At 47.0% G+C, this 24,220-nt stretch overlaps 1 protein-coding gene across 2 annotated transcripts in view; it reads right to left on the bottom strand.

The window, feature by feature from the left end:
• The window catches only part of AP2B1 (adaptor related protein complex 2 subunit beta 1), a 95,810-nt gene that overhangs the window by 49,246 nt on the left and 22,344 nt on the right, over positions 1-24,220 (bottom strand). For both annotated transcript variants that reach the window (XM_055001285.1, XM_055001286.1), the window contains exons 6-12: positions 18,095-18,285; positions 17,018-17,239; positions 9,693-9,813; positions 9,329-9,424; positions 8,155-8,270; positions 7,255-7,420; positions 6,614-6,712 (exon numbers count right to left, since the gene is read on the bottom strand). In XM_055001285.1, coding sequence (XP_054857260.1) covers positions 6,614-6,712; positions 7,255-7,420; positions 8,155-8,270; positions 9,329-9,424; positions 9,693-9,813; positions 17,018-17,239; positions 18,095-18,285 — 1,011 coding nt within the window. The remainder of the gene's footprint in view (positions 1-6,613; positions 6,713-7,254; positions 7,421-8,154; positions 8,271-9,328; positions 9,425-9,692; positions 9,814-17,017; positions 17,240-18,094; positions 18,286-24,220) is intronic.

The following is a 24,220-nucleotide window of genomic DNA, read 5'->3' as shown; positions in this document are numbered from 1 at the left end:
GGTCAGTCACAGCTCTCTCAGCCCCACCCACCTCATAGGCCGGGTGATTGTTTTGGGGATAATAATAGCTTACTTTGTAAACTGCTGTGAGCGAGTGTTGTCCTGAAGTGGTATATAAATCTAATGTTGCTGTTGTTGTTGTTAAGATAGCAGAGCACCCCACAGCTGATATTCAGAGGTACCCTGCCCCTGAACACAAATTCCACTTAGCTATCATGCCTACCAGATCTCTCTGAAAGAAAAAAATATATAATTAAGATTATAAGAGAAAGGATTAAAAACACTGATATATAATTATATAATACATCAGTGTTTTTAATCTTTTTTCTTATAATCTTAGTTACATTTTTTTCCTTTTGTTCCAGCCTCCTTGATTACCCTTCATTGCATGGTTGTCATTTTTTTCTCCTCTTTTCATTGTCCTTAACAGGTGACTCCTCCATCATGAAGCTGACCAATCCCTGTCACCACACATTGTGGCAGTGAGTTCCACAAGCTCATCATGTGCTGTGTGAAAAAGTACTTCCTTTCATCTGCCCTGATCTTCAACTCTAACTAGTCCCCACTCCACCCCGAGTTCTATTCTTAGGAGAGATGATAAAGAAGTTCTTTTTTTGCATACCATTCACAATTTTATCATCTTTTGTCACATTTCCTCCCCCTCACACTTTAGGAACGTGTCAAACATCACTGTGAGAAGCTGAGCCAATCAGCAACTCTCTCTACAGTATGTTCATGTGGTGGAAGGAAATAAGCACATACGATGTTGAAGGACCCAGGCTGGAAAAACATTACAGTTGAGTAAGCTAACTAACCACCCAGTGCTGTATTCACAGAAGTAGGTACAAAGACAGAGAATGTATTTATTCAGTAGCAGAGAGCTTTAATGAGAAAACAAAAACCCATCATAACTGTAGACTTGATGGACAAAGGTAGGGTGTCCAGACGGCAGGGAAATGGGGGCCACCCACACAGAAGGGAACAACCTCAACTGTACACAAAAACACTTGCTAGTAAGTGGCAGAAAAGTCTGATAATACCGCCCTTCAAGACAACTTAATGCCCACTCAGAGCAGTTTACAAAGTATGTAATTATTATCCCCACAACAAACATCCTGTGAGGTGGGTGGGGCTGAGAGAGCTCTGAGAGAGCTGTGACTGACCCAAGCTGACCCAGCTGGCTTTAAGTGGAGGAGTGGGGAATCAGGCCCAGTTCTCCAGATTAGAGTCCTGGCACTCTTAACCTCTACACCAAACTGTTAAGGACCAAACATGCTCATTGCCACGGTAATGTTGAGGACAACAGAGCATCAGTTAAAGGACAAAAGTGTTGGTGAGAGGCAGGCAAAAATAGGCCCATTCAAGCCCTCAACGGCTTACGGTATCCTGGAAGAGATAACAGATTGAGGAGGGGGTAAATCATTCATTTACATCCTAATTCCTTGCAAGACCTCCACAAATAAACTATATCACAAAGCTTCTCAGTTACATACAACATTCCATAATTATTGTGCAGCTTAGATTTTCGAATCGACTTGGGTGGCAAAAAGTAAGAGGGCACACTTGCCAATCACACCTTCATATCAGCGATATTCCCAGTATGAATCTCCCAGCCTGATTCCTTGAAGGCGCTTGTGAGCGGGACGAGGGGGACCAAGCAGTGCCAACCCCTGTTGCTTGCTAATCAGAGATGCCTGGACCCCCGCAGATGCTTTGTGCTCAGCTATCATGGCTAAGAGCTGCATACCTAAATCCCTTTGGCAAAAGCCTCTCGTGCAACTGGACATCATAGCGTGCGGTGGCAAAGAATTCTGCAAGGCTGGTTGTACGGAGTGCGTGCAACTGCGTGCACACGCACACAAACAAACACTCACACATCTTAAATATAAAGGCAAAACAACCAACAGATCTCACACAATGGAAAAAGCACCACAGGAACGTACAGCTCTAAATGAGATCTTAAAATCAACTGGATAAAAGGCAGCCCAAAGTGTTTGAAATGGCCTGTGTGTGTTTTCATCTCTCCTCTAATGAATACATTCCCTGACTCTGGCCCTTTCTTCTCTCTTCCACGATTTGGCAGCCCATCGTTTCAGAGGCAGCTGTACTCAAAAAGTTGCGAGTATATTCCAGAGTGCCTGACAGTAATCCCTTTACACAGCTCCTTTTAAAAGTTCCTCCGAGAAAACTCAGGGGGGACAAGACACTGGCTGACAAAATGATTCACAAGCTAGAGAAAGTGGATAGAAAATACTTCTTTCTACCTCTCAGAACTCACAAACACCCAATGAAGTTGACGGGCAATGGATTCAGGAGAGACAAAAGGAAATACTTCTTTATTCCACGATTAATTAAATAGTGGAAGTCGCTGTCAGTGGGTGTAGTGACGGCCACAAGCTCAGATGGCTTTAAAGGGGGATTAGACGGATTCATGGGAAAGAGGTCCATCAATAGGTACTAGCTGTGGTGACTAAAAGGAAGCTCCGCCGATAGAGCCAGCGAACCTCTGAAATCCAGGGCCAGGAGGCAGCATCAGGGAAAGGCCATAGTACTCTGTGCTGTTTGTTGGCCTTCTGGGGCAGCTGGCTGGCTGCTGTGTGAAAGAGGATGCCGGAATAAGATGGCGCAGGGCTTGACCCAGCAGAGCTATTCTTGTGTTCTTAAAAAAGAGCTACTGGACCAAAGGCAACCAGTCTCCCAATCATCACTGCAAAAACCGGCTGCCCCCAAAGCTATCATTCTGGGGTGTTTCCACCACACATGCAGAAACATCAGCCCCAAGCTGAGGCCACCACCCGCAAATGTTAACGTAATTCCTGTAAATTCTATTCAAACAACAAGAAGGTTCAACGCCAGCTACATCTGATTTTCTGGCAATTCCACGACTTTTGCTTGCCACCAACCACAAAGACCATACAATACCAAATCTTATCTTCGTCACACTTGGGAATCTGCCAGATGTTCTAGCAGCCAGCAGAGTACCCAGTGAAAGGTAAGACCCAGTTTTTGCTGGGGTGTCCTCCCTCCCCTGCCCCCTCCGTGTCCAATTTCCCTTCAGACAGTATGTAACTGAGAGGTTCCAGGTTCGAAGTTAAGCCTCTAGCATTAAAATACCTACTAATCCCATCTTTTAAGAAAGCCCCGAATGCATTTCATATCCGTAAATGAGCATGACATCTGAAGGCCAGCAATTACAGGACAAACTTCCCAGGGGAGGGATGTTCCATAACTTGGCTGTCCAGCCAGAGATGATGAACAGGTGATGCTATCTGATATCAGACTACTGCCTTACCTAGGCTAATAATGGGGGGGGGGTCCAATCATCCTACAAGGAACCTTCCCGCTGCCTAAGGAGCCTTCCTCCAAAAGAAGAGTTGCTTACATTGGAGGAAGGTTCCTTAGGCTGGAGAAAGGCTTCAGTGCAGTAGGAAGGAGGATATGGTAGAAGCCATCCCACTAGCTACCCGGACTGGCAGTGGCTCTCCAGAGTCCCAGGAAAAGGAAGTCTTCCCCACAACCTGGTACCCAAAAGCCTTTTAGCTGGACATGCCAGGGACTGAACTTCGGGCCTGATGAGTACAAAGCATGTGTGCTGCCACGGAACCAAGGTCCTGCTCCACAATCATATCCGAGATCTTAAAAAGCAGGAGCGCTCATGCTTACTATTACTCGCCTTATTTAATAATTATATTTCTATCCCACCCAGCTATTTTGAAATAGAACCCTGAAGTAGGTTAAAAAACCCGGTACACGGCAGTGTAAACAAATCGTGATAGCTAGGCAGAAAGCGGTGAACAATTCCTCCAACGCATACAACCCCTTCCCCACATCCTAGCGCCAAATTCCACTCCAAAGGTAATTTGCCAGCACTGAAAATGGTCAGAGCTAAAATTTGAAAGTACCACCTCTTAAAAGTCAAAGGTCCTTGGAAAGAAGATTGTGTTTAGCATTTAATACACTACGAGGAGGGGATAAGGCTAGGCAGGAGGGCACTTCAGAGTTATAGTGCCTCTATAAAGAATGTAACAACAACATTTGATTTATATACCACCCTTCAGGATGACTTAACACCCATTCAGAGTGGTTTACAAAGGAGGCCATTATTATCCCCACAACAATCACCCTGTGAGGTGGGTGGGGCTGAGAGAGCTCTGAGAAGCTGTGATTGACCCAAGCTGGCTTCAAGTGGAGGAGTGGGGAAGCAAACCCGGTTCTCCAGATTAGAGTCCCGCGCTCTTAACCACCACACTAAACTGGCAAAGCCAGACCCTTTGGGGCTTGGAAGCTTCAAGCCAGAGATTAGAACTGGGTCCAGAAACTGACTGGAGGGGTTGCAACACTGGCCCTGCAGTCTGCTCCAAGCAGCTGCACTTTGGGCCACCAGAAGTTTCTAGGCATTTTTGAAAAGGGAGCTCCATGCAGAGCTTGCTACAATACTCTATAAAGTTCCATATCCCTAGGATATGACTCTCCAGCATTGAGTCCCTTTTTATCCAAGAAGGAGTATAGCTGGTGAAAAAGCCCGCCTAGCCACTGCCAATGGGGCTTCGGGGCATGCAAACTCAGTCCCAGGTGGCAAAGGGGGAGCTTTAAGGAGGACTGAAACCCCATTTGGAGGCCATTCTTGCAGGGAACAGCTTCTGATTGCAATTGGGGGACAAAGGATGTATGAGGAAAGGGGGCCTTGGTCCAGAGATACAGCTCCCGTAGGGGTTGCAGCTTCCCCATTCACTGAGAACCCTAGCTATCCTGAAGGAGGAGGCTGGATTGAACCTGCTTGACCAGAAATGGAACAACCAGAGAGCAGGAGTGAAGAGGTATGGGGAAGGACTGGAAACGGGATGGTGTGAAGACCCGGAGACCTTCCTTTATTCCCAGCTTCCTCTCCTGCCCATGAAATTTCACAGACCTGTTAACACCTCATCAGATCTCCAGAACCCAAAAGCACTTAGACTTGCCAAGCCTGAGATCTCCCAGGAGGAACTCAAACTTGCCCCCTGTCCTGCCCTTGGCCAAGGTTGTTACCCCAGAGAGCCATCAGCTCGATTACTCCTTGCTTCATACGAGAAACAGGGGAGCAGAACCTCTCCGCTACTCTGAATCAGACCCTTGAAACAACATCGCGTTCCAAAGGGGCTTGTTTTGATCTGGTTCCCCCCCTTCCTTTTTTTCCATTCCACAGAACGCTCAAGAATGAATCAAGGCTCAAGGCACATAAATAAGCCGATGATGATCCAAGGATGCTATTAAATATTTTGTGACTCAGTTGCGTGGGCCTGTCCTTGGTGCACGTGGCTGACTGGAATGCTCTTTTGCGAGAGCATTTGGAGCTTGAAAAATGGGGAGATGGTCTCAAAGGCACCTGCTCTGTGCAGCCAAAAGGGACAAGCGGGGTGACCAACGAGACCAGCCTTCCCTAGCTGACAGGTCCCAATTTTACTACCAATCATGTCATTCCAACGTGGCTCTAAGCAGCATTCGTTTGATCCTTTAACACTGTGCAGTGCTATTTTATTTAAATTTAGTTCCTTTGTTGGGTGCTGGTTTAGATTCTTGCTCAGGATTGTTTCAGACCTGTTTTCAATTGCCGCTTTAGTAGTCCAGATTATTTTTTTTTAAAGAATATCGGTTTTCGTTTTGAATTTTTAATGTGCCCCCTTGGCTCTTATTCATAATCCAGCTATCCATTTCATCCCACCCATCACCCAAGAAGTTTACGATGGCATATGCAGCTCTCCCTTCCTCACCGCAACCCAGGGAGGTAGGTTAGGTTAAGAGAATGAGAGCGGCCCAAGGTCATACTTCAAGTGGGAATCACAACCCCGTCTCCCCGGTCCTCATCTGAAACACTAATAATACACCGCACTGATTTGGAAAGAATAATGGGATATAAATTAAATAAAATGATGCGAGCTACGGTCTATCAGCAGCCAGAACACCCTGCAGTTGACCCAGAGAAAAGCGCAGTACGGCTTTGGTGGTTTATCGTTGCTTCTGGGGAATGGCCATTTTTAGTGTCATGCTTTTCGTTATAAAGGCACTCCTAAAAACTAGTTGATTAGAAGAAGGAAAATAAGCTTTGCTGCCCTGCTGGGGTCAGGCGTATCATCCTCCCAACACTACTTGCACTGTATCTAAAGAACCTGTAATAATAATAAAAATAACATTCGATTTATATATCACCCTTCAGGATAACTTAACGCCCACTCAGCAGTTTACAGTGTGTTATTATTATACTCACAACAATCACCCTGTGAGGTGGGTGGGGCTGAGAGAGCTCTGAGAAGCTGTGACTAGCCCAAGGTCACCCAGCTGGCTTCAAGCAGAGAAGTGGAGAATTAAACCCAGCTCTCCAGATTAGAGCCCTGCCGCTCCTAACCACTACACCAAACCTAGCTGAGGACAACCTCCTCTGAACCAATGTGGCCCAGTGATCAGCCAAAGCTTTAACAGGTGACCTCAGGCCATTGGTCTCTCTCAGCCTAACCAATTTCACAGGGCTGCTGTGAGGATAACATGGAAGAAGGGAGAACTGGGTGGGTTTCTGGTTCTGAGCTGGCCATTTCATCTGAGTAGCTGTTGTCTTTCCCCCTGCTTCCGATGTGATGCTTACCTGCGTGGCAAGACTCAGCACCTGTTGAACTAGCTCCTGGGTTTCTGACGGCTTCTTGAGGAAAAGCTTCACTATGGCAGTCAGTAAGGTGAGCTGTACCTGAAGCAGGTAAAGGGAAGGGAAAAGTTTACTCTGGCATTCAATCTGCAGCAGGCTGGCCAAGAGTGGCAACTGATCATTTGTAAGAACGTCAGCCCAGTTAAGAAACTCTCAGTTGATCAGCCACGTGAGTTCTAACCAAGTAATAAATCTACCTAGGAGAAAAACAGTATTTCTGATGTGAAAAGCGTAACTTTAGATGATGTACACAGGCACCATCTTAGAAGAGGCTTTCTCTCCTGGGCAAAAGAAGGCCTCTTCCAAGATTGTATTTGCTGAGACACGTGTTCGCATCCTCAAGTAGCTCCAGTGCATGCCGATGTCAGCTGGAAGAGGCATGCTCTTCTGTGAAAGGAGGGGGATGCCTCTTCTCAGATGGATCCTGTCCTCTGTAATTTTTGTAAGTACTTTTTAAAAAACAGGCTTATTGAAAAGAAGACCCATTGGCCAACTGATCAGGTCCATCTTTTTAGCCAATCAAAATGTCATTTGCTCCCAGGTAGCACACGGGACATGAGAGGGCTGGATGCCCCAAAGAGTACCTGGGTGCTTTCGTCATGGAAGCCCTCCAGAAAGCTTTCCAGGAGTTCATCCGCATTGTCGATCCTCTCGGCGTACTCGCCCACGATCCAAATCATGGCTGCTCGGGCATCTGGTTCATCCAGAGAGTCCAGGTTTTCACAAAGGGTGGCGATGATGCTCTCGTACCTGGTTAACACAAGGCGGAGTTTAGTTGTTCTGAGCTCTCCCACAGGTCCTGCCATGTTCTGAAGGAGTCTCACTACTTGATGGTTACAGAACGGCTTGTCTTTTAAACTGATAGCTCAGTCTCTCTCTCTCTCTCTCTCTCTCTCTTTCCCTCCATCTAATTCTCTCCCCTTTTCCTAACCTCTGCTACGTACGATCCCTTCAGCCATCACTTTCCCGCTTTTGATACCAAGCAAGCAGACTTTGGCCTGGAGTAGAAAACGTTCCCGATCTCCTTAGGAATGAGGACTTGCTGCCCCTCCCGCACCTCAAATTCCCCTCTCCCTCCCCTTACCGGAAAGGATCACACCTAAAAAATCACACAGTACTCTATTAACAGTAACCATGGTTAGCATTAGCTGGCCTCAAACCCTGGTCTCAAACTATATTCAAACCCTGGTTTCAAGCTATCTATAATCAGCATTAATAATCATTCAGATGTGATGCTGCACTACAGCTAGCTGGGGGAGGGTGTGTGGAATTAATGCACATGGAGAGGTAGGAACCTTATAGCACCAGCCAATCTCCTATAGTGCAATCCTAAGAAGAGTTACTCCAGACTAAACCCAATAAAATCAATGGGCTTAGACTGGAGTAACTCTGCTTAGGACTGCACTGCTAATCACAGTTGTGAGATCAGGAGAATGTTTCCATCTGACTTTTTTTAGCCAGAAGGCTCCGTTTCAACTACTTACTTATTGGGATATTTGCGGAAGATGTCCCGGATGACCACAATAGCTTCCTGAACGACGTAGTTGACCTTCGTTTGGATGAGATCCAATAGGGTGCTCACACAGCGCTCGGCAGATTGCTGTGGAAAGGAACATTGAAGAAGAGTTGGAGGCAGCCATGCGCATGTGGTGTTATCAATGAAATCAGAAGTTACCTGGCCAGGAAAGCCCGCTGGATTCCTCCTTCCCTCCTATCATTAATGCCCTCTTGGCAGAGGTTCAACTGGTCTTGCTAAATTTTAGTTTCAAATGCCAAGTGAAGACCATCTCTTTTCCTTCCAACTTTTGGTGGTCCCCCTTAGCCATTCCTTAATCTGCACTAGATGCCTAACTTTAATTTTTTTTTTTTTACTGCTGCTTTCAGATGTTGAATTGGATTTGATTTTAACCAGCCGGCTCAATTTGATTTTATGGAGTTTTTTTTTTAAAAATACTTTTTTAATTGGGTTCGATCCAACCAGGTTCACCACTGGTGGAAAAAAAAAAGGAGGAATTCCCTTTGACTACCCCCAGAGGCTATGCTGGGGATCATGGGACCTGCATGGAAAAACAACATGGGAGAAAGGGCTATAACAAGCAGAACTACAAAAGCATGAACAAAAAACTTGGCGTTTGTGCTTCATTGAATTTATAAGGCTATTACTTTGTCTTGTTCTCAGTGGTGTTAGCGGTGGGATATATGTACAGTATATAAGCTCATTAAATATACAAACACAAGCAGGGCCACCCTAGCAAGCCATGAGACATTAATCTGTAATTAATGACTCTTGTCAGACTGAAGTTGAAGGGGCAGCCTTTGGAAGGCGCAGGATATCGTGTTGGATCCAACACATATGTTCCGCTCATGGTAGCACTCTCTTCTAGTGTTAGAAGCCTTCCACTGACCAAGAGGCTCTTTTGCCAGTGGAAGGCTCTCTGTGCCGGAAGAAATCACCACTGTTAGTGAACCAATGCTGTGTGATTCAGCTCCCATGTGTGAAAAGTGCTTTTGATGCTTGAAAGTGCAACACAAATGATAGCTGTTATATAAAATTGATACAGAAATCAACAAAACTTTGGCTGTCCCCCAGCAAAATGCAAACGGCCCTGGGGATTAAAAACGGAAGCAGACAAAAAGTAACAGAAGTCAGATACTCACCTCTACCTTGATGGCACATCGCCCAATGGCACGTACAGCCTTGCGGACAAAGTCCACATCCACCTCTGTGGCATATTCTTTCAGTTCTGCCAGGACCTGTTGGAAAAGCAGAATACAAAAAAAAAATCAAGGTTTTCATTATGGTTCAAAAGATGTTGGTACTTGTGCTCTTCTCCTGTACTGGCTTGCTTTAATCATAAGCGCTCCCCCGCATTTTTTAATAGAGCAGCGTTATAAAATTTGTACAGATACTAGCTTTTTATCTTCCCTTGCTGATTTATTTACCTGTACCTTGCATTTTCCTCACCCTCCCTCCAGAACAGTTTACAGCAGCTCATGTGGTTGTTCCTCCTCTGTGACTGACCTGAGCAATGTTGGCTTGGGATGCCAAGCGGATCATGATATCCAGCTTCTCCAGTTTGACGTATATGGGGTCATTGTACTTCACAAAGAAAACCTTGATCTCTTGCTTCAGGATTTCTGGCCTGGAGATGGGGGTAGAAGTACACAAAAAACCCCAAATCACCCCAAGTAATTTTCCAATACAGGGTAGGCTGCAGTATTTATTTATTTGGGACATTTGCAAACCTGCACTCTTTAAGGAGATTATCATATAGATATCACAACAACAGGGGGAAAACCCCACAATACATATATGAAAAAAGAACCCAGTGGCGCAGAGTGGTAAGCTGCAGTACTGCAGCCCTAGCTCTGCTCACGACCTGAGTTCGATCCTGGCGGAAGCCGGGTTCAGCTCACCAGTTCAAGGTTGACTCAGCCTTCCATCCTTCTGAGGTCCGTAAAATGAGTACCCAGTTTCCTGGGGGTAAAGTGTAGATGACTGGGGAAGGGAATGGCAAACCACCCCGTAACAAAAAGTCTGCCAAGAAAATGTCGTGATGCAATGTCCCCCCGTGATGTAATGACTCGGTGTTTACCTACATATATGAAACATTTTTAAAAACCATTTATGAAACATTTTAAAAACTGCAGTGCTCGGTAAGAAAAAAAACCATGACATTCCACCCGCGCTGTGTCATCTGCAAACAAATCTATCAAGATATCTAATGCTGCAACATCTCTAAACATCATAAAGCTTCAGAAGGATGGGCTGAAGGAATATTCTTGAAATGGAAAAAGAGAACATTAAAAGAGCTTCTTGTCAAAACGAGTCAGAAAGAGCCACTGTGGAATAGTAGTTAGAATATCAGACTAGGACTTGGGAGATCCAGGTTCAAATTCCCAGTTTTGCCATGGAGGCGCACAGGGTAACCCTAGGCCAGGCACTTCACAGCTACGGTTGTTGTGAGATAAAAAGGAGGACAATATTGTATACCACTTGGAATCTCCACTGGAGAAAAAGGTGGAGTATAAATATTTAAATAAATAAATCTGCAGAAACACAGTTTTATCACATGTGCATGTCTGTCTATGGGACAGACATGCACGAGAGCCAGTTTGGTATAGTGGTTAAGAGTACTGGGACCCTAATCCGGAGAACCGGGTTTGATTCCCCACTCCTCCGCTTGAAGCCACCTTGGGTCAGTCGCAGCTTCCCGGAGCTCTCTTAGCCCCACCCACCTCACATACTTTGTAAACCACTTTGAGTGGGTGTTGCAATGTCCTGAAGGGCGGTATATAAATTGAATGCTGTTATTATTATTGTTGTTTTGGTAATAATTTTGGTAATCTTCCATCCATCCCATAGATGTGTCACGGTGCTCACCAGCATGCCCAACTCTCTTCTGCTAACCCACAGTTTGCCAGCTACTTGTAAGTACAGCCATCTAGTTAGCCAATCAAATCACATTGCTCTGCTCAATTTAACTTCCCCCCAAACTATTTGATTGTCTTACTTTATTCAAATGGGTGAAACCTTGCTAAGTATCCTAACTGAAACCTTTCCTCATTGCCTGGGCACTAGATGGCCTGAGGGGGGCAGTCCCAGCGCTGAGCTGTAAGCCTGCTGAGCATCCAAGCCCCGCTTCCAAAGCGCAATGCGTGCTTGTATCCTCACTGGCCATTTGTGTCCTTTTCTTTGCCTCTTTAAGGGGCTTGAGGGAAGCAGCTGCCGTGTCACAGCTGTCAGGAACTGCAAAATTATACCCCTTCCTCTACAGGCTTATTAACTTTCTATTTGGCCCGAATCACTTCCGGTTGGCCCAGGAACTGTATCAGCAAGTCCTCTGGGGCTACAGGAAGTGGCATGCCACAGTTTAACCCATCTGCGGTCACAGATGGACTTAATAATAAAGGCAGAAAATAGCAAGACACCTCCATTGCCATGTACTCCATGACCTCATAAAGTTCCCTGTCATTCCTACGCATCATAATCCAGAACCCTGGGAGGGCAACTCAGTTGGGCCTTGACAGTTGAGCTGAGTTTCTTCTGACAGTTGGGCTCAGCCAGAGTCCTCTCAGTGGACAGGCTCTGCTGCTTGTGCTGCTGGTAACCCTGTGAATCCCAGTTGGGTATCCTGTTAACTTTTAATTATTATGTGGATTAGGGGTGGGATCTGAAATGGGAAAGGGAGATGTGGAACGAGCCTCCTTAGTCCACTGAGGCTGACAGATAAAAAGTCAGGGAGGCTTTGACCTCTTGGCTCCTCTGATGGTCAGAAGAGACTCAGGGAAGCCACCTGAACAACCCTCATAAACTTCTGGTGGAAGGGATTTGATCCAGATGGATTTAAAAATGTGCTTGCATAGCTCGTTTAAATAATTTTTTCTCAGTCGCTTGAAGAATAGCCTATTAAAAAGGGAATGATCTCAATAAACAAACCAGCACGCTGGAAATCAATAACAAAGTCCAAATGTGTAATTTTAAATGGCAGAGAAGAAGGAAGGGGACAGATTCTTAGAGATGACAAGAAAGGGGGGAAAGGAACGATCTGGAAGTGTTCGCATTAGAACATTTTTCACATTCCTGTTTCTGAGCGTTGTTCCCTTTGCTTTTTAGGTATGGGAGCTCCCAACAAAAAATATACAGAGAAGAGATCAAAGGTATCAATTCTACAGAACACAGGCCTGCTCAGCCAGGTCTTATTATACTCCAAAGAAGCTCACCTGATGGCAGCTGACTTCCTCTCACTGCCCCCACCCCCCGTACCTGCAAAGGAAGCTTGACTGGTACTATGTAGAGATGGGCACAAACCACAAAAAAAAACGAACCATGACGTTCGTGGATATTCACAAACTAGGAACCATGAACTGGCACGAACTGGGTTAAGTTTACGCACCAGTTGATGGTTCATGGGGTTTAAATGCCCCTTTCCAGCCGCTTAGCAGTGGCAGGGAAAGGGGCATTTCACAGTTTAAAGGGCACTTTCCTGCCTTGCAAGTTGCAGGTCCCTTTAAACTATCAGCTGGCAGGAGGAAGGGGGGGATTCCCCCCCTCGCTGCCTGCCAGCTGATAGTTTAAAGGGACCTGCCGGTTGCAAGCAGCAGGGCCCTTTAAACTGCCCAAACCCCAGCCTCCACCCCCAATCCCCCCCCCAGCCCCAGCCCCAGCCTTACCTTGCCCTGCGGGCTCGTGGCATCCTCTCCCTCCTTCTGCAAAGGGCGGGAAGGCCATTTTTGGCGTCTTCCGCTGCTGCATGGGCCCGCAGGGTGGCGGCAGAGGCTGAAAACGGCCTTCCCGCCCCTCGAATGGCAGCCATTCGAGGGGCGGAAAGGCTGTTTTCGGCTTCCTCCGCCTCCAAAAATTGCTTACCTTCCCCTCAAATGGCCGCCGCGGCGGCCATTTGAGGGGGGGAGGCCATTTTCAGCCTCCTCCGCAGCCCTGTGGGTCTTCCCACCCCTCACGGGAGGAGGGGGACGCCGTGGGCCCGCAGGGCAAAGTAAGTGTGGGGCTGGGGCTGAGGCTGGGGTTTGGGCAGTTTAAAGGGCCTTGCCGCTTGCAAGCCGCAGGTCCCTTTAAACTATCAGCTGGCAGGTAGCAAGGGGGGATCCCCCCCCTATCACCTGCCAGCTGATAGTTTAAAGGGACCTGAGGCTTGCAAGATGCAGGAAGATGCAATTAAAGTGCATCTCTACAACCCAAACAAACCAGTAGACCAGTTTGTGGAAGTTCGTGGAAACGAGCTTCCATGAACCACTGGTTCGTGAACCACGAACGAGCCTGGTTCATGCATTTTTTGGGGTTGTAATTCGATTCGTGCCCATCTCTAGTACTAGGTAGGTTTTTTCTTCCTCCAACCAAAGGAAACTCGTTGGGTGGCAGGTAGGATTCTCTCTCCCCACCACCGAAAAGGAGCTTGCCCAGAGGCAGTTTGGTTGCTCTCTGTCTCCTCCCCCCCTCACCTAAAGGAAGCTTGCCAGGTGGCAGCTCGTTTTTGCACTCTGCTCCCAAAAGAGAGTTGTCTGGTGGCAGGTACATTTTTCTTTCCCTCAGAAAAAGAGTTCATCTGGTTGAAGGCAGGTGTCTCTCCCCCCCACCAAAAGAGAGTTGTCCCATGGCTGGTAGGTCTCTCTCCCCCACCAAAAGGGAGTTCGTCTGGTGGCAGGTAGGTTTCTCTCTCTTCCAACCAAAAGGGAGCTCGCCTAGTGGCAGCTCATTTTCTCTCTCTGCTTCAAAAAGGGAACTCACCTGGCAGCAGGTAGGTTTCTATCACTCTTCCTACTAAAAGGGAGCTTGCCCAGTGGCAGCTTGGTTTCTGTCTGTCCATCCCCCTCTCCCACCAAGAAGGAGCTTGCCTGGTGGCAGCTTGGCTTTTCTCCCCCCCACCAAAAGAGAGTTGTCCGGTGGCAGGTAGGTGTCTCTCTCCCCCACCAAAAAGGGAGTTCATCTGGTGACAGGTAGGTTTCTCTCTCTTCCAACCAAAAGGGAGTGTGCCTAGTGGCAGCTCATTTTCTCTCTCTGCTCCAGAAAGGGAGCTCACCTGGTGGCAGGTAGGTTTCTATCTCTCTTACCACCAAGGAAGAGCTTGCCCAGTGGCAGCTTGGTTTCTCTCTGTCCCCCACCCCCACCAAAAGGGAGCTTGCCCGGTGGCAGCTCATTTTCTCACTCTGCTCCCTAAAGGGAGTTCACCTGGTGGCAGGTAGGTGTCTCTCTCCTCCACTAAAAGAGAGTTTTCCGGTGGCAGGTAGGTTTCTCTCTCCCCCACCAAAAGGAAGCTCGCCTAGTGGCAGCTCATTTTCTCTCTCTGCTCCAAAAAAGGAGGTCACCTGGCGGCAGGTAGGTTTCTCTCTCTCTTCTCACCAAAACAGAGCTTGCCCAGTGGCAGCTTGGTTTCTCTCTGTCCTCCCCCGCCCACCAAAAAGGAGCTTGCCCGGTGGCAGCTTGGTTTCTCTCTGTCCTCCCCCGCCCACCAAAAAGGAGCTTGCCCGGTGGCAGCTTGGTTTCTCTCTGTCCTCCCCCGCCCACCAAAAAGGAGCTTGCCCGGTGGCAGCTTGGTTTCTCTCTGTCCTCCCCCGCCCACCAAAAAGGAGTTTGCCCGGTGGCAGCTTGGTTTCTCTCTGTCCTCCTCCCCCACCACCACCACCAAAAAGGAGTTTGCCCGGTGGCAGCTCATTTTCTCACTCTGCTCCCTAAAGGGAGCTCACCTGGTGGCAGGTAAGGTTCTCTCTCCCCCACCAACAGGGAGCTCGACTAGTGGCAGCTCATTTCTCTCTTTGCTCCAAAAAGAAACTTCACCAGGTGGAAAGGTAGGGTTCTCTCTGTTTCCCCCTCAGAAGGGGGCAGCTCACCCCACTCCACCCCTGCAGAAAAGGGAGCTGGGCTGGAGGTATCTGTGCTGTCTTTTTACTGACCATTTGGATTTGTTTGTCTTGCTTAATCTCTCTTACTAACTGCAAGGCTTTCTGTACTTAGGTTTTCTTTTTCAGGTTAGTGCAGGGAATTATGAACAACTGCTCTGGGCAAATGCTGGTCGCTGGTTGACGGGACCAGGAAGGAATTTTTTCCCCCGGAGGGCTGATCGGCTCTTGTCCCACCGGGGTTTTTTTGCCTTCCTCAGAGCAATTTTGTTCTAGACTCAGGGCTTCTGCGCTGGCAAAGAAGACATCACAGAATTCTGTCCATGGACTGCAGTGGCCGGATTGCAAAGGGCCCCTGTGTCCTCCAGAATGGAAAGGAGGTGGAAATTTAAAATGACATTTTATTTTAGAGCTCCACATTCGTTTCCATCCAAAGATCAATATCATTATTTAATAATAATAAAAGCTCATTTCCTTGGATTCCATGTGTCTTTGTCTTCTATTTTAAGTAACTAATAGAAACTGATGGGAAGTTATATAATAAACGTTCCTTCTGTTGCTATGTCTGTGTTCTTTTATTTAACAGCAATGACGGTAAAAACATCAACCACGGTTAAATAAAAATTATTTGCCACTCTATATTTTTGTGACTTATTTCAAGGCCAATGGAATGTTGTTATGGGCGGGCATTTATATCATTTTAGGTCGACTGATGTCAGTGGGTTTTGAAGTGTACAACTCTGCTTAGGATTTTTACTTTTTCAGTTCACATTTTTTTATAGTCTGCCTTTCTCACTGAGACTCAAGGTAGAGCACACACTACAAGTCAAAGGCCGGGACATTCAGCAAGCAATACGGCAGAGGTGTATACAGCAGGGCCTGCTTCTGTACCCTTCTTCTATGCTCTGGTGACTGCTGAAAACAAATTGATGGACAAGATGGACCTGCCCAGGAAAATCCCTTCCTATGTCCTTATTACACACATTCAGAACAATGGGCTCCTCAGGGCTGCAAAGGAACATAGGATTCATCTCTCTCACTACAGATGCTAATTATCTGCATTTCCTCCCTTGCCCTATTCAAGCAAATTACATTTCACACTGTATCTCCACATCCTATCTTACTTCTTTGCAACACCCCCACACCTTCTGACTGGTATAAAAAGACTGATCAGAGATTCCTACTCGTATCTGATGAAGGGAGCTTGACTCTCAAAAGCTCACGCTCCAGAAACTCCTGCTGGTCACCAAAATGCCACTGGACTCGAACCCTACTCCTCCACTTCAGACCAGCAGAGTGTTTAAGTGGTTGGGTTGTGAATCAGCACTCTGCTGGTTCGAATTCCACTATTGCCATGAGCTCAGCAGCTGCCTTGTGAAAGCCACTCCTCTCAGTCCCAGCTCCCCAACTGTATTGTGCAGTAGTAACAACACTGACTTTGTTCACTGCTGAGTGGGCACTAATCTAACTAGAAGAGCAGTACATAAGTACACTGTTATTATTGTTATTGTTGTTGTTTGCTCACGAAAAACTCAGGAGCTTCCCATGCTGGTACCTTTTGAGTGAACTAGCACCTGTTCAGTTCACCTCCATGTCAGAGGGCTCCAGGTTTTGGACAGCCCTCAGTGAGACATCTCTCAGTGCCCCCATCCCCAATCCCCTGCTTCCTCCAAGTTATTATTATAATAGCAACAACAACATTTGATTTATATACTGCCCTTCAGGACAACTTAATGCCACACTGAGAGCAGTTTACAAAGTGTGTTGTTGTTGTTACAGTGGGCAACAGGAGCCTAAGACCACCTGCATGCCAGTGTGAGTTCACACAAGTGAAGCGTTCACATAAAGACATCCTGGTCTGGCTGCACGTCCTCACAAGGGGATCCCTGCATCTCAGGACCAGTCTCCCCTACGTCACGTAATCCTATATCCTACCAGCAGCAATTCAGAGAAGACTGCAGAACGGCCCGTCCAGGAAGGTGGTTTCCCTACCTTTTCTGCACAATTAAGTTGATGTTCCTCAGGGCAACGTACTGGACTTCGGGCTCTCCGGACAAGAGGGTGACCAGAGGGGGAGCCAGCTTCTTCAGCAGCATGTTGTAGTAGTCCGAGTCCTTCGGAAGGAGCTCCAGGAACTTCATGAGGACCTTGACGGCCGACAGCACCACGGCAGAGTTGGCATGAGAGAGACGGGGGGTCACTCGCTCACAGATGCTGCAGAAAGAAATGAGAGGGCCCCCCCTCCAAATTTGTGCCAGTCCAGTCTCCGCAAAGACCATTCAGGTCTGGCAAAACTTGCATTTCAACTGACGGATGACACTCTTTTGAACCATCCCAGAGAACTCTGGCTACATTGGAAAGAATCATTGCCAAATTTCAAGGACCCAGGACTGATTCAGACTGCGGACATTTCACAAGGTATGCTTGATCTGGCCCACCACCCCTTCCCACAGGCCACTGTATTATTGATTGATTTATTAGTCAATTCGCCCCCACACTCTTCTTATACTAAGGAACACTCAGGATGGCATAACACAACCACTCAGGATATAATCCCCATAAAACACAATTCTTTAAAAAAAAATCAATAAAACCCCCAATACTAAAAGCAGCAAAAACACTAGGCAGCAATAGGTTAGAATGAATGCCATAAAATTAGCTAAAAATATAAAATTGTTCTGCACTGCAAATCATTCAGTGCTGCAGCCCTCAAAGTGATGCTGGAGAAGAAACACAACAGGCAGAGCGGCACAGATACGGCCATGCCTGGCAGACTTTCCTGCAGCATCTGCAGCTCAGAATTATGTAGCCTCTGACACTTTGTCCAAACCATTAATCATAATCCGTGTTTTGCCTACACACCAAGATAAAAGCCGAAAGCCATGGACACCAATGATCATTACAACATCCTGTAGCAATGAGTTCCACAGGATTCAAACGGGCATTAAAAGCAAGAGGTGCTTCTCACATCTGCCATGATGGTGAAGTTGCTGTATCTGATGAAATGATGGAGAGCGGCTGAGCAAAGCTGCCCAGAGCCTTAATACTGGGAATCTTGGGCTAACCCACCTCTGGGCTTCACGGTCATCCTTTGGGTTGTAATTAGAGAGGCAATCCAGGATGAAGATCTGGCCCCACTCAGTGCACTCGTTCAAGGCAGTCAGCAGCTTATTGATATTCTGTGGGTTGAGATCCAGCAAGTTGCTGTTTGGGTGAGACTCGCTGATCTCCGATAAGGCGGCTACTGCATTGGCTACCACCTAGCAGGAAAAAAAGAAGGCTTCAGAGTTTGGGGTCAGAGCACAGGTCTTGCCAACGTCATTATCTTCCACTTATCTGTGCATTCTATTCAAAGCAGCTTGCAATAAATTCAGTAAAAACTTTGTCTTAAAAGTTACCATCATCAAAACTAGCATTTCATTTGCCTTATCCCATTTGGTTTATTCACAAATGCCGAGGGTCAAATCAAGAAGACAGGGGAGCGCCCACACTCTCCGGCTTTAAAAAACCCTCTGCTATCAGCTTCATTCCCATAACAGTAAACCTAGGTCTGGACTGTACCACTTTAGATTAGAAGTGGGGGTCTATCCTGATAGGGTGCTCCCCCAATCAAAACAAAAATGCCTTGTGTATAGAAAACTACCATTATTGCAAGCGTAATCTTAATAAATGACGGAAACGCAGACAGGCCTCGACAATGTTTTCATGCAATGTGGTGGCAGTGGCCAAAGAGATCTGGAGGAAAACCACGACACAGATAAACTGCATGTTGTTAATGATTGTGTTCATCCAAAGCGCTGTTAACAATTCCAGCTGCAAAAATAATGGTCGCCACAAACTGGGAGAATAATTTTTTTTAATTACCCATTAAAATGCGAGTTAATAAAATCTGGCCAATTGCCAAACTTTCAAAATGAAGTTCTTAAATTAATAGGTGCCAGATGACAACTCTTGAACTTACCTAGAAACCCTTTCTTGAATTGAGGCAGAAAGGAGAGGGGCAGTGCTAGCAAGACACGTGCACTGTTTCAAGGCGAAGCTGGGTTCTTTGCCAACCAAGTTCTTGGCAGACCCAGGGGGCTCACCCTCTTAATCTCTTCCCAGATGGATAATAGTCACTGTGGTGAATGTTTCCCCCCTTCTACCCCATGGAATAAACAAAACTGGATTCCCAAACACCTGAGAACAGAAAGCAGAGGCCGTTGCATAAAGAGCAGCTACTTTGCACGTAGCAGGACTCAGGTTTAGTCCTTGGCATCGCCAGACAAAAGGGTCAGGTGGCAGGGAATGTGAAAAAGACCCTGGAGAGCTGCTGCCAGTCGAAAGACAGCACTGGGCTATGCGGATCAAGAGCCTGATTCAACATGGCAGCTCACGCCTTCATAAGGGAGGTCAAAGGACTTAAATGTCAGGCACACGAGTACCCCAGATCCCCTCTGCAATTAAAGCAGCAGGCAGGTACACCCGGATGAATTCTTTGCCCCTCGCCCCATACACATTCCTCATTCCAAACTGCAAGTGCAGACCCTGGAGAAAAAAAGCATCACAGGGATAAAGCCGGACCAGACAGCTATTCACTCTGAGCCATTCAGGCTGGTGGCACGTTATTAACGGGAACGAGCAAAATGCCTTGGCGTGACAGAGCTCTGGGTTGGAGCTAAGAGACTACCTTGTCTCTCTCCATCAAGGCAGAGAGAGAGAAATAGTGGGAAGGGATCCAGGCTGCCAAGGAAGAAGAGCTATTAGATTACTTTGTTATCATCTAAGGCTAATTGGAAATTAAACTGAGTGTGGAATGTGGCTAATGAAGGAGAATGCACCGCTATTTAACGCCCCGAATCTTCTACTTAGCAGCCCATTAAAATCAGAAAGGGATCAGAGGAGAGCAGGTGGACTGGCAGGTTGGTACCCAATGGTAAAGGCTCCTTGGCATGCAGGAGGCCCCTGGTTCAACCCTGCCAACTCGCGTTCCTCTGTGGGAGCAGTTATTGGGAACGACCTTTCTCTGCACGAGAGCCAAAGCTGAGCGAAATGGACCAACGGGCAGATTCTGTGTAAAGCAGGTTCTTCATGGATTGAGACCCACAGATCCACTGGATCAGTGATCTCAATATGCTCCACTGAACTGCTCCACTGAGCAGACGAATCCTTGTTTAAATGTAATCTGTGTTGGCTAGAAACAGAGATTCTTCTCAATCAAAAAGAGTCCAGTAGCACCTTTAAGACTAACCAATTTTATTGTAGCATAAGCTTTCGAGAATCAAGTTCTCTTCGTCGTTCTCTTCGTTCTGCCTGCTGCTTTAATTGCAGAGGGGATCTGGGGTACTCGTGTGCCTGACATTTAAGTCCTTTGACCTCCCTTATGAAGGCGTGAGCTGCCATGTTGAATCAGGCTCTTGATCCGCATATCATGTATCATGTATCTCTGTATCATGCATCTGACGAAGAGAACTTGATTCTCGAAAGCTTATGCTACAATAAAATTGGTTAGTCTTAAAGGTGCTACTGGACTCTTTTTGATTTTGCTATCACAGACTAACACGGCTAACTCCTCTGCATCTAGAGATTTTTCTGTGATGGTCCCAAACGGGTTGAATGGCCTACTGAAGAATGTCAGGAAGGGCCCCTTACTCTGTAGATTTATGGGGAGACAGCGTTAAGGCTGAGTCAATTCAACATGCACTTTGCTGACAGGATACGTAGGGAGTTGAATCCAGAGGATTTATGAATCCAGATCTGGTCTGATGTTGATACCCAAGTTAGGCTGTTGGTGTTTTTACTGTATTATTATATAGTATAATAAGCCACCTCTTGTAAGAAAAAAGCCGATTGAAGAGGTCATAATAAGAATTAAAATATGGTCATAAGCATTGCCAGTTGGACAATCCTTCAAGGAAAGCATCCCAAAACTACCAACTGACCGTCAAAGCTGTACCTCCACATTTAAAATTCTCCTCCGAGGTTTTTCCAACCAGCTTTTTTTGGTATTTTCCCAGCTGAAATTTGTAGGCTTTACAGACACACATGCTGCAGACTGACGGGAAGACAGTAAATTGTGGAAAAATGAAAGCAACTTTTCATCATGCAGTCAAAAGAGATTATTTGGGTTTCAAACTGCGTTTTCTTTCGGGGACTTAACGATCAGAAAATGAATTTGTGGGACACTCAATTAGGGTAATATTTAATTCTCTTTTTCTCATTGTCTTACTGAAAACTTATCCCCAAAAAAGAATACAAAGTTTAAAAGCTTTCAGCCCCCTTGGCCTTCAGCTTTTGCTTCTCTTCTATAGCAAAGAGAAAAGGGAGAGGGGGCTTTTGCTTTATATATAGCAGCCAACAAAAGGACGCTGGTATTATCGACGCTTCTGGGAAAGAAAATCACAGCTGGTCATTGTAGCAGCTAGAAGAACGGAACATAACGAACAATGCAGCCTTTCAAAGCGCTGGCTTCATTCAACGTTAAAAATAAAGTGACGGGCAGCAGCCCGGTGGGAGAGGCAAAAGCTTAAGGGGGCGAACACGACAGGGAAGGGCCATTTCATTATCCAGCAGATCAGCTGGTGGGAATGACTCAGGGTCGTTTTGAATGACTCCAGCATTGGGACTGCTTCGACACTCCCTGCATGGTGTCTGTAACCACACGGTGAGAAGGTTCATGGACCCTCAACTGTGCGGCGAGGGCGTTGCTGCCCCCACTCTCCCTGATCAGCAACACATCGCAGAAATGTGGCATAAAACCGTCGCATACCTGCAGGAGGTTCCAAAGTGGTCAACCGAAGCAACCTTGAACAGGTGAAGTCACCTTAAGCCAAGCTAAACCACTGATCCACCTAACCCCATGTTGTGGGCCCGGACTGACAGAGGCCCTACGAGGCCTCAGGCAGAGAATAATCTCTCTTGGACATCTGTAACCTGAGATTTCTGGGGACTGAACATGGGACCTTCTGTATACAAAAGACGGGTTCTGCTGTTAAGTCACAGTTGCTCCCAGGCCATTAGGAAAGCCCTTTCTCCCAAAGAATCACTCTGTTGGAGGGGGGAAAAGGGTCCATTTTGCCCCACATTCCACTTTTGATAGTTGCTGGAGAGATGCCTCTAGGAAGCCCACAAGCTGGTTACAGAGGCAGCCAGCCCTCCCCTTGGAGTTTATCCCTGGGACCTGGTGTTCGGAGATATACTGCTTCTGAATGTGGAGGTTCCATTTAGCCACCATGGCTAACAGACATTGACAGGCCCTTCTTCCAGGAAAATCATAGATAAAATGACATCTAAGCTTGGGGCAGTGGATTCTACATGACAAAATCTATTGCAATACTATCAACAGTATACTAGATTGTAAATATAGAAGAGAACAGCGCCTGGGGCAGCATAAGAAGCTGCCATGATGGAGTCAGGTTCTCCAGCAGAGGCCTTTTGTATCACTGACTACTTGCACCTTTTATATTGGTGATTAGACATGGGCACGAACCGCATTACGAACCAAAAAAACCCACGAACCACCTGATTGTTCACGAACCAGCGGTTCATGAGGGTCCATGGCCAACGAACCAGTGTTCATTGGAAGCCCGGATCGTTGTGTTCGCCCACAGTTTGTGAAGCCAGTCAGGCACCATCAATCAATTCCCTTGGAAACGGAGCTGGGGGAATGCCTGAACTCTGTTCTGCACTCCTTCTGTCACCCTGGAAACCCAAATCGAAGCCCAGTTTACCTTGATCAGCAGGTCATCCTTCCAACCACGGAGCTGCAAATTGGTTACAATTGGTTACATGGGAGAAGACACGCAGGGGGAGGGAGGGGGGAGGGGGTGTTCTGTAGCCATGGGCACTTCAATCTCATCCCTGCAAACCCTAATAGGCAGTTCTGATGGCCAACCCCTTGTACACTGGGCCAATGTCAACTGGTGGCTCTAATTGTAACGAATGGGAGTTTCCTGGGGACCTCGGATTGGAGAGGGTATACCTCCAAGATCTCTATTGTAATCTTGACCAAACTTGGGTGCTGGCTGGAGGAGAGCCTGCTAAACACTCACTGAGAATATGGGCTCTCTAAGTCCAACGGGGGCTGTTCTGATGCTCATGAACTACGATCTTTGAACCGGTTCATCAGTGGGAAATGTTTGTTGCGGTTCGCTGGTTCGGGTTCGTCATCGGCACCGAACCACGAACCGCTGGTTTGTTAAATTTGTTTGGTTCGTGCCCATGTCTACTGGTGATGCAGTGGACTGACTCCAGGGCCTCCCACATGCCAAGCAGATGCCCCACCACTGAGCCACAGACCCTCTCCAAAGCGGATCCAACTAGAACCACACATTGATACTTATATCACACAGTCTGGTCCATCAGGTTGGGCAAATTCTTGGTGGCAGAAGATCCACTTTGCATTCAAAAGGCCCCAGGTTCAGCATCACCAGTGAAAAAGATCACAAGGAACAGGGTTGGCAAAGACCTTCCCCCAAGGTCCTGGACAGCCACTGCCAGCAAGAGGCCATCACACTGGGGCACCTGATCCAAGGGTCTGGCTTGGTCTAAGAGACAAGCTGTAAGTGACGCCAGACACGTGTTTTTTAACGTGTCGGGGACACAATTGTTCTTGGGAACTGTAGTTGAAAACTGCGGTATGTCTCCAGTGTGGGGAGGCAAAAACTTTGCTATTGTTTTCTTGCAATTTCAATGGAGAGAGGAATACACAGCCCTGTCCGTCGCATGGGAGGCAAGGGATGGGAAGAGCTGGTTGTTCATCTCGCCGCTGAAATTGCAAGATCATTGCAAAGTTCTTCTATCCCAGCAATCCCGCGTGGCTGAATTTGAAAAGCTCTTTGCCTCCCATGCCTTCCCGTGCTAGGGACATAAAGCTGTTTTCAGCAACAGGTTCCAGGTAAAACTGCATCTCTGACACGTTAAAAACATCACTTGTAGCTTAGCCCTAAGGCAACTTCTTAGATCTATTCAACTCAAAGGCCCCAAAGTTGCCCTGAAGGGGCTTTGGGTTTATGTTTCTCAACAGCAGCTATCCCACGTGGCAGGGCTGTTAGGAAAGGAACATTCCAGGGAGTCCGACCAGAGGAAATTCTCCACTAATACCTATGTTACGGTTGGCCAGGTGTGACGTATGTATACTGATCTCCCGTCCACTCTGCGTCTACTCATCTCAGTATAATGGAGTTTGTATTTCAAATGTTATCCAGGACTTGGCCT

The sequence above is a fragment of the Eublepharis macularius genome, chromosome 17 (genome assembly GCF_028583425.1).
Source record: "Eublepharis macularius isolate TG4126 chromosome 17, MPM_Emac_v1.0, whole genome shotgun sequence".
In the NCBI taxonomy this organism is placed as follows: Eukaryota; Metazoa; Chordata; class Lepidosauria; order Squamata; family Eublepharidae; genus Eublepharis; species Eublepharis macularius.
The sequence above is the reverse complement of the archived record's forward strand: the minus strand, read 5'-3'. Positions and strand labels throughout refer to the sequence as shown.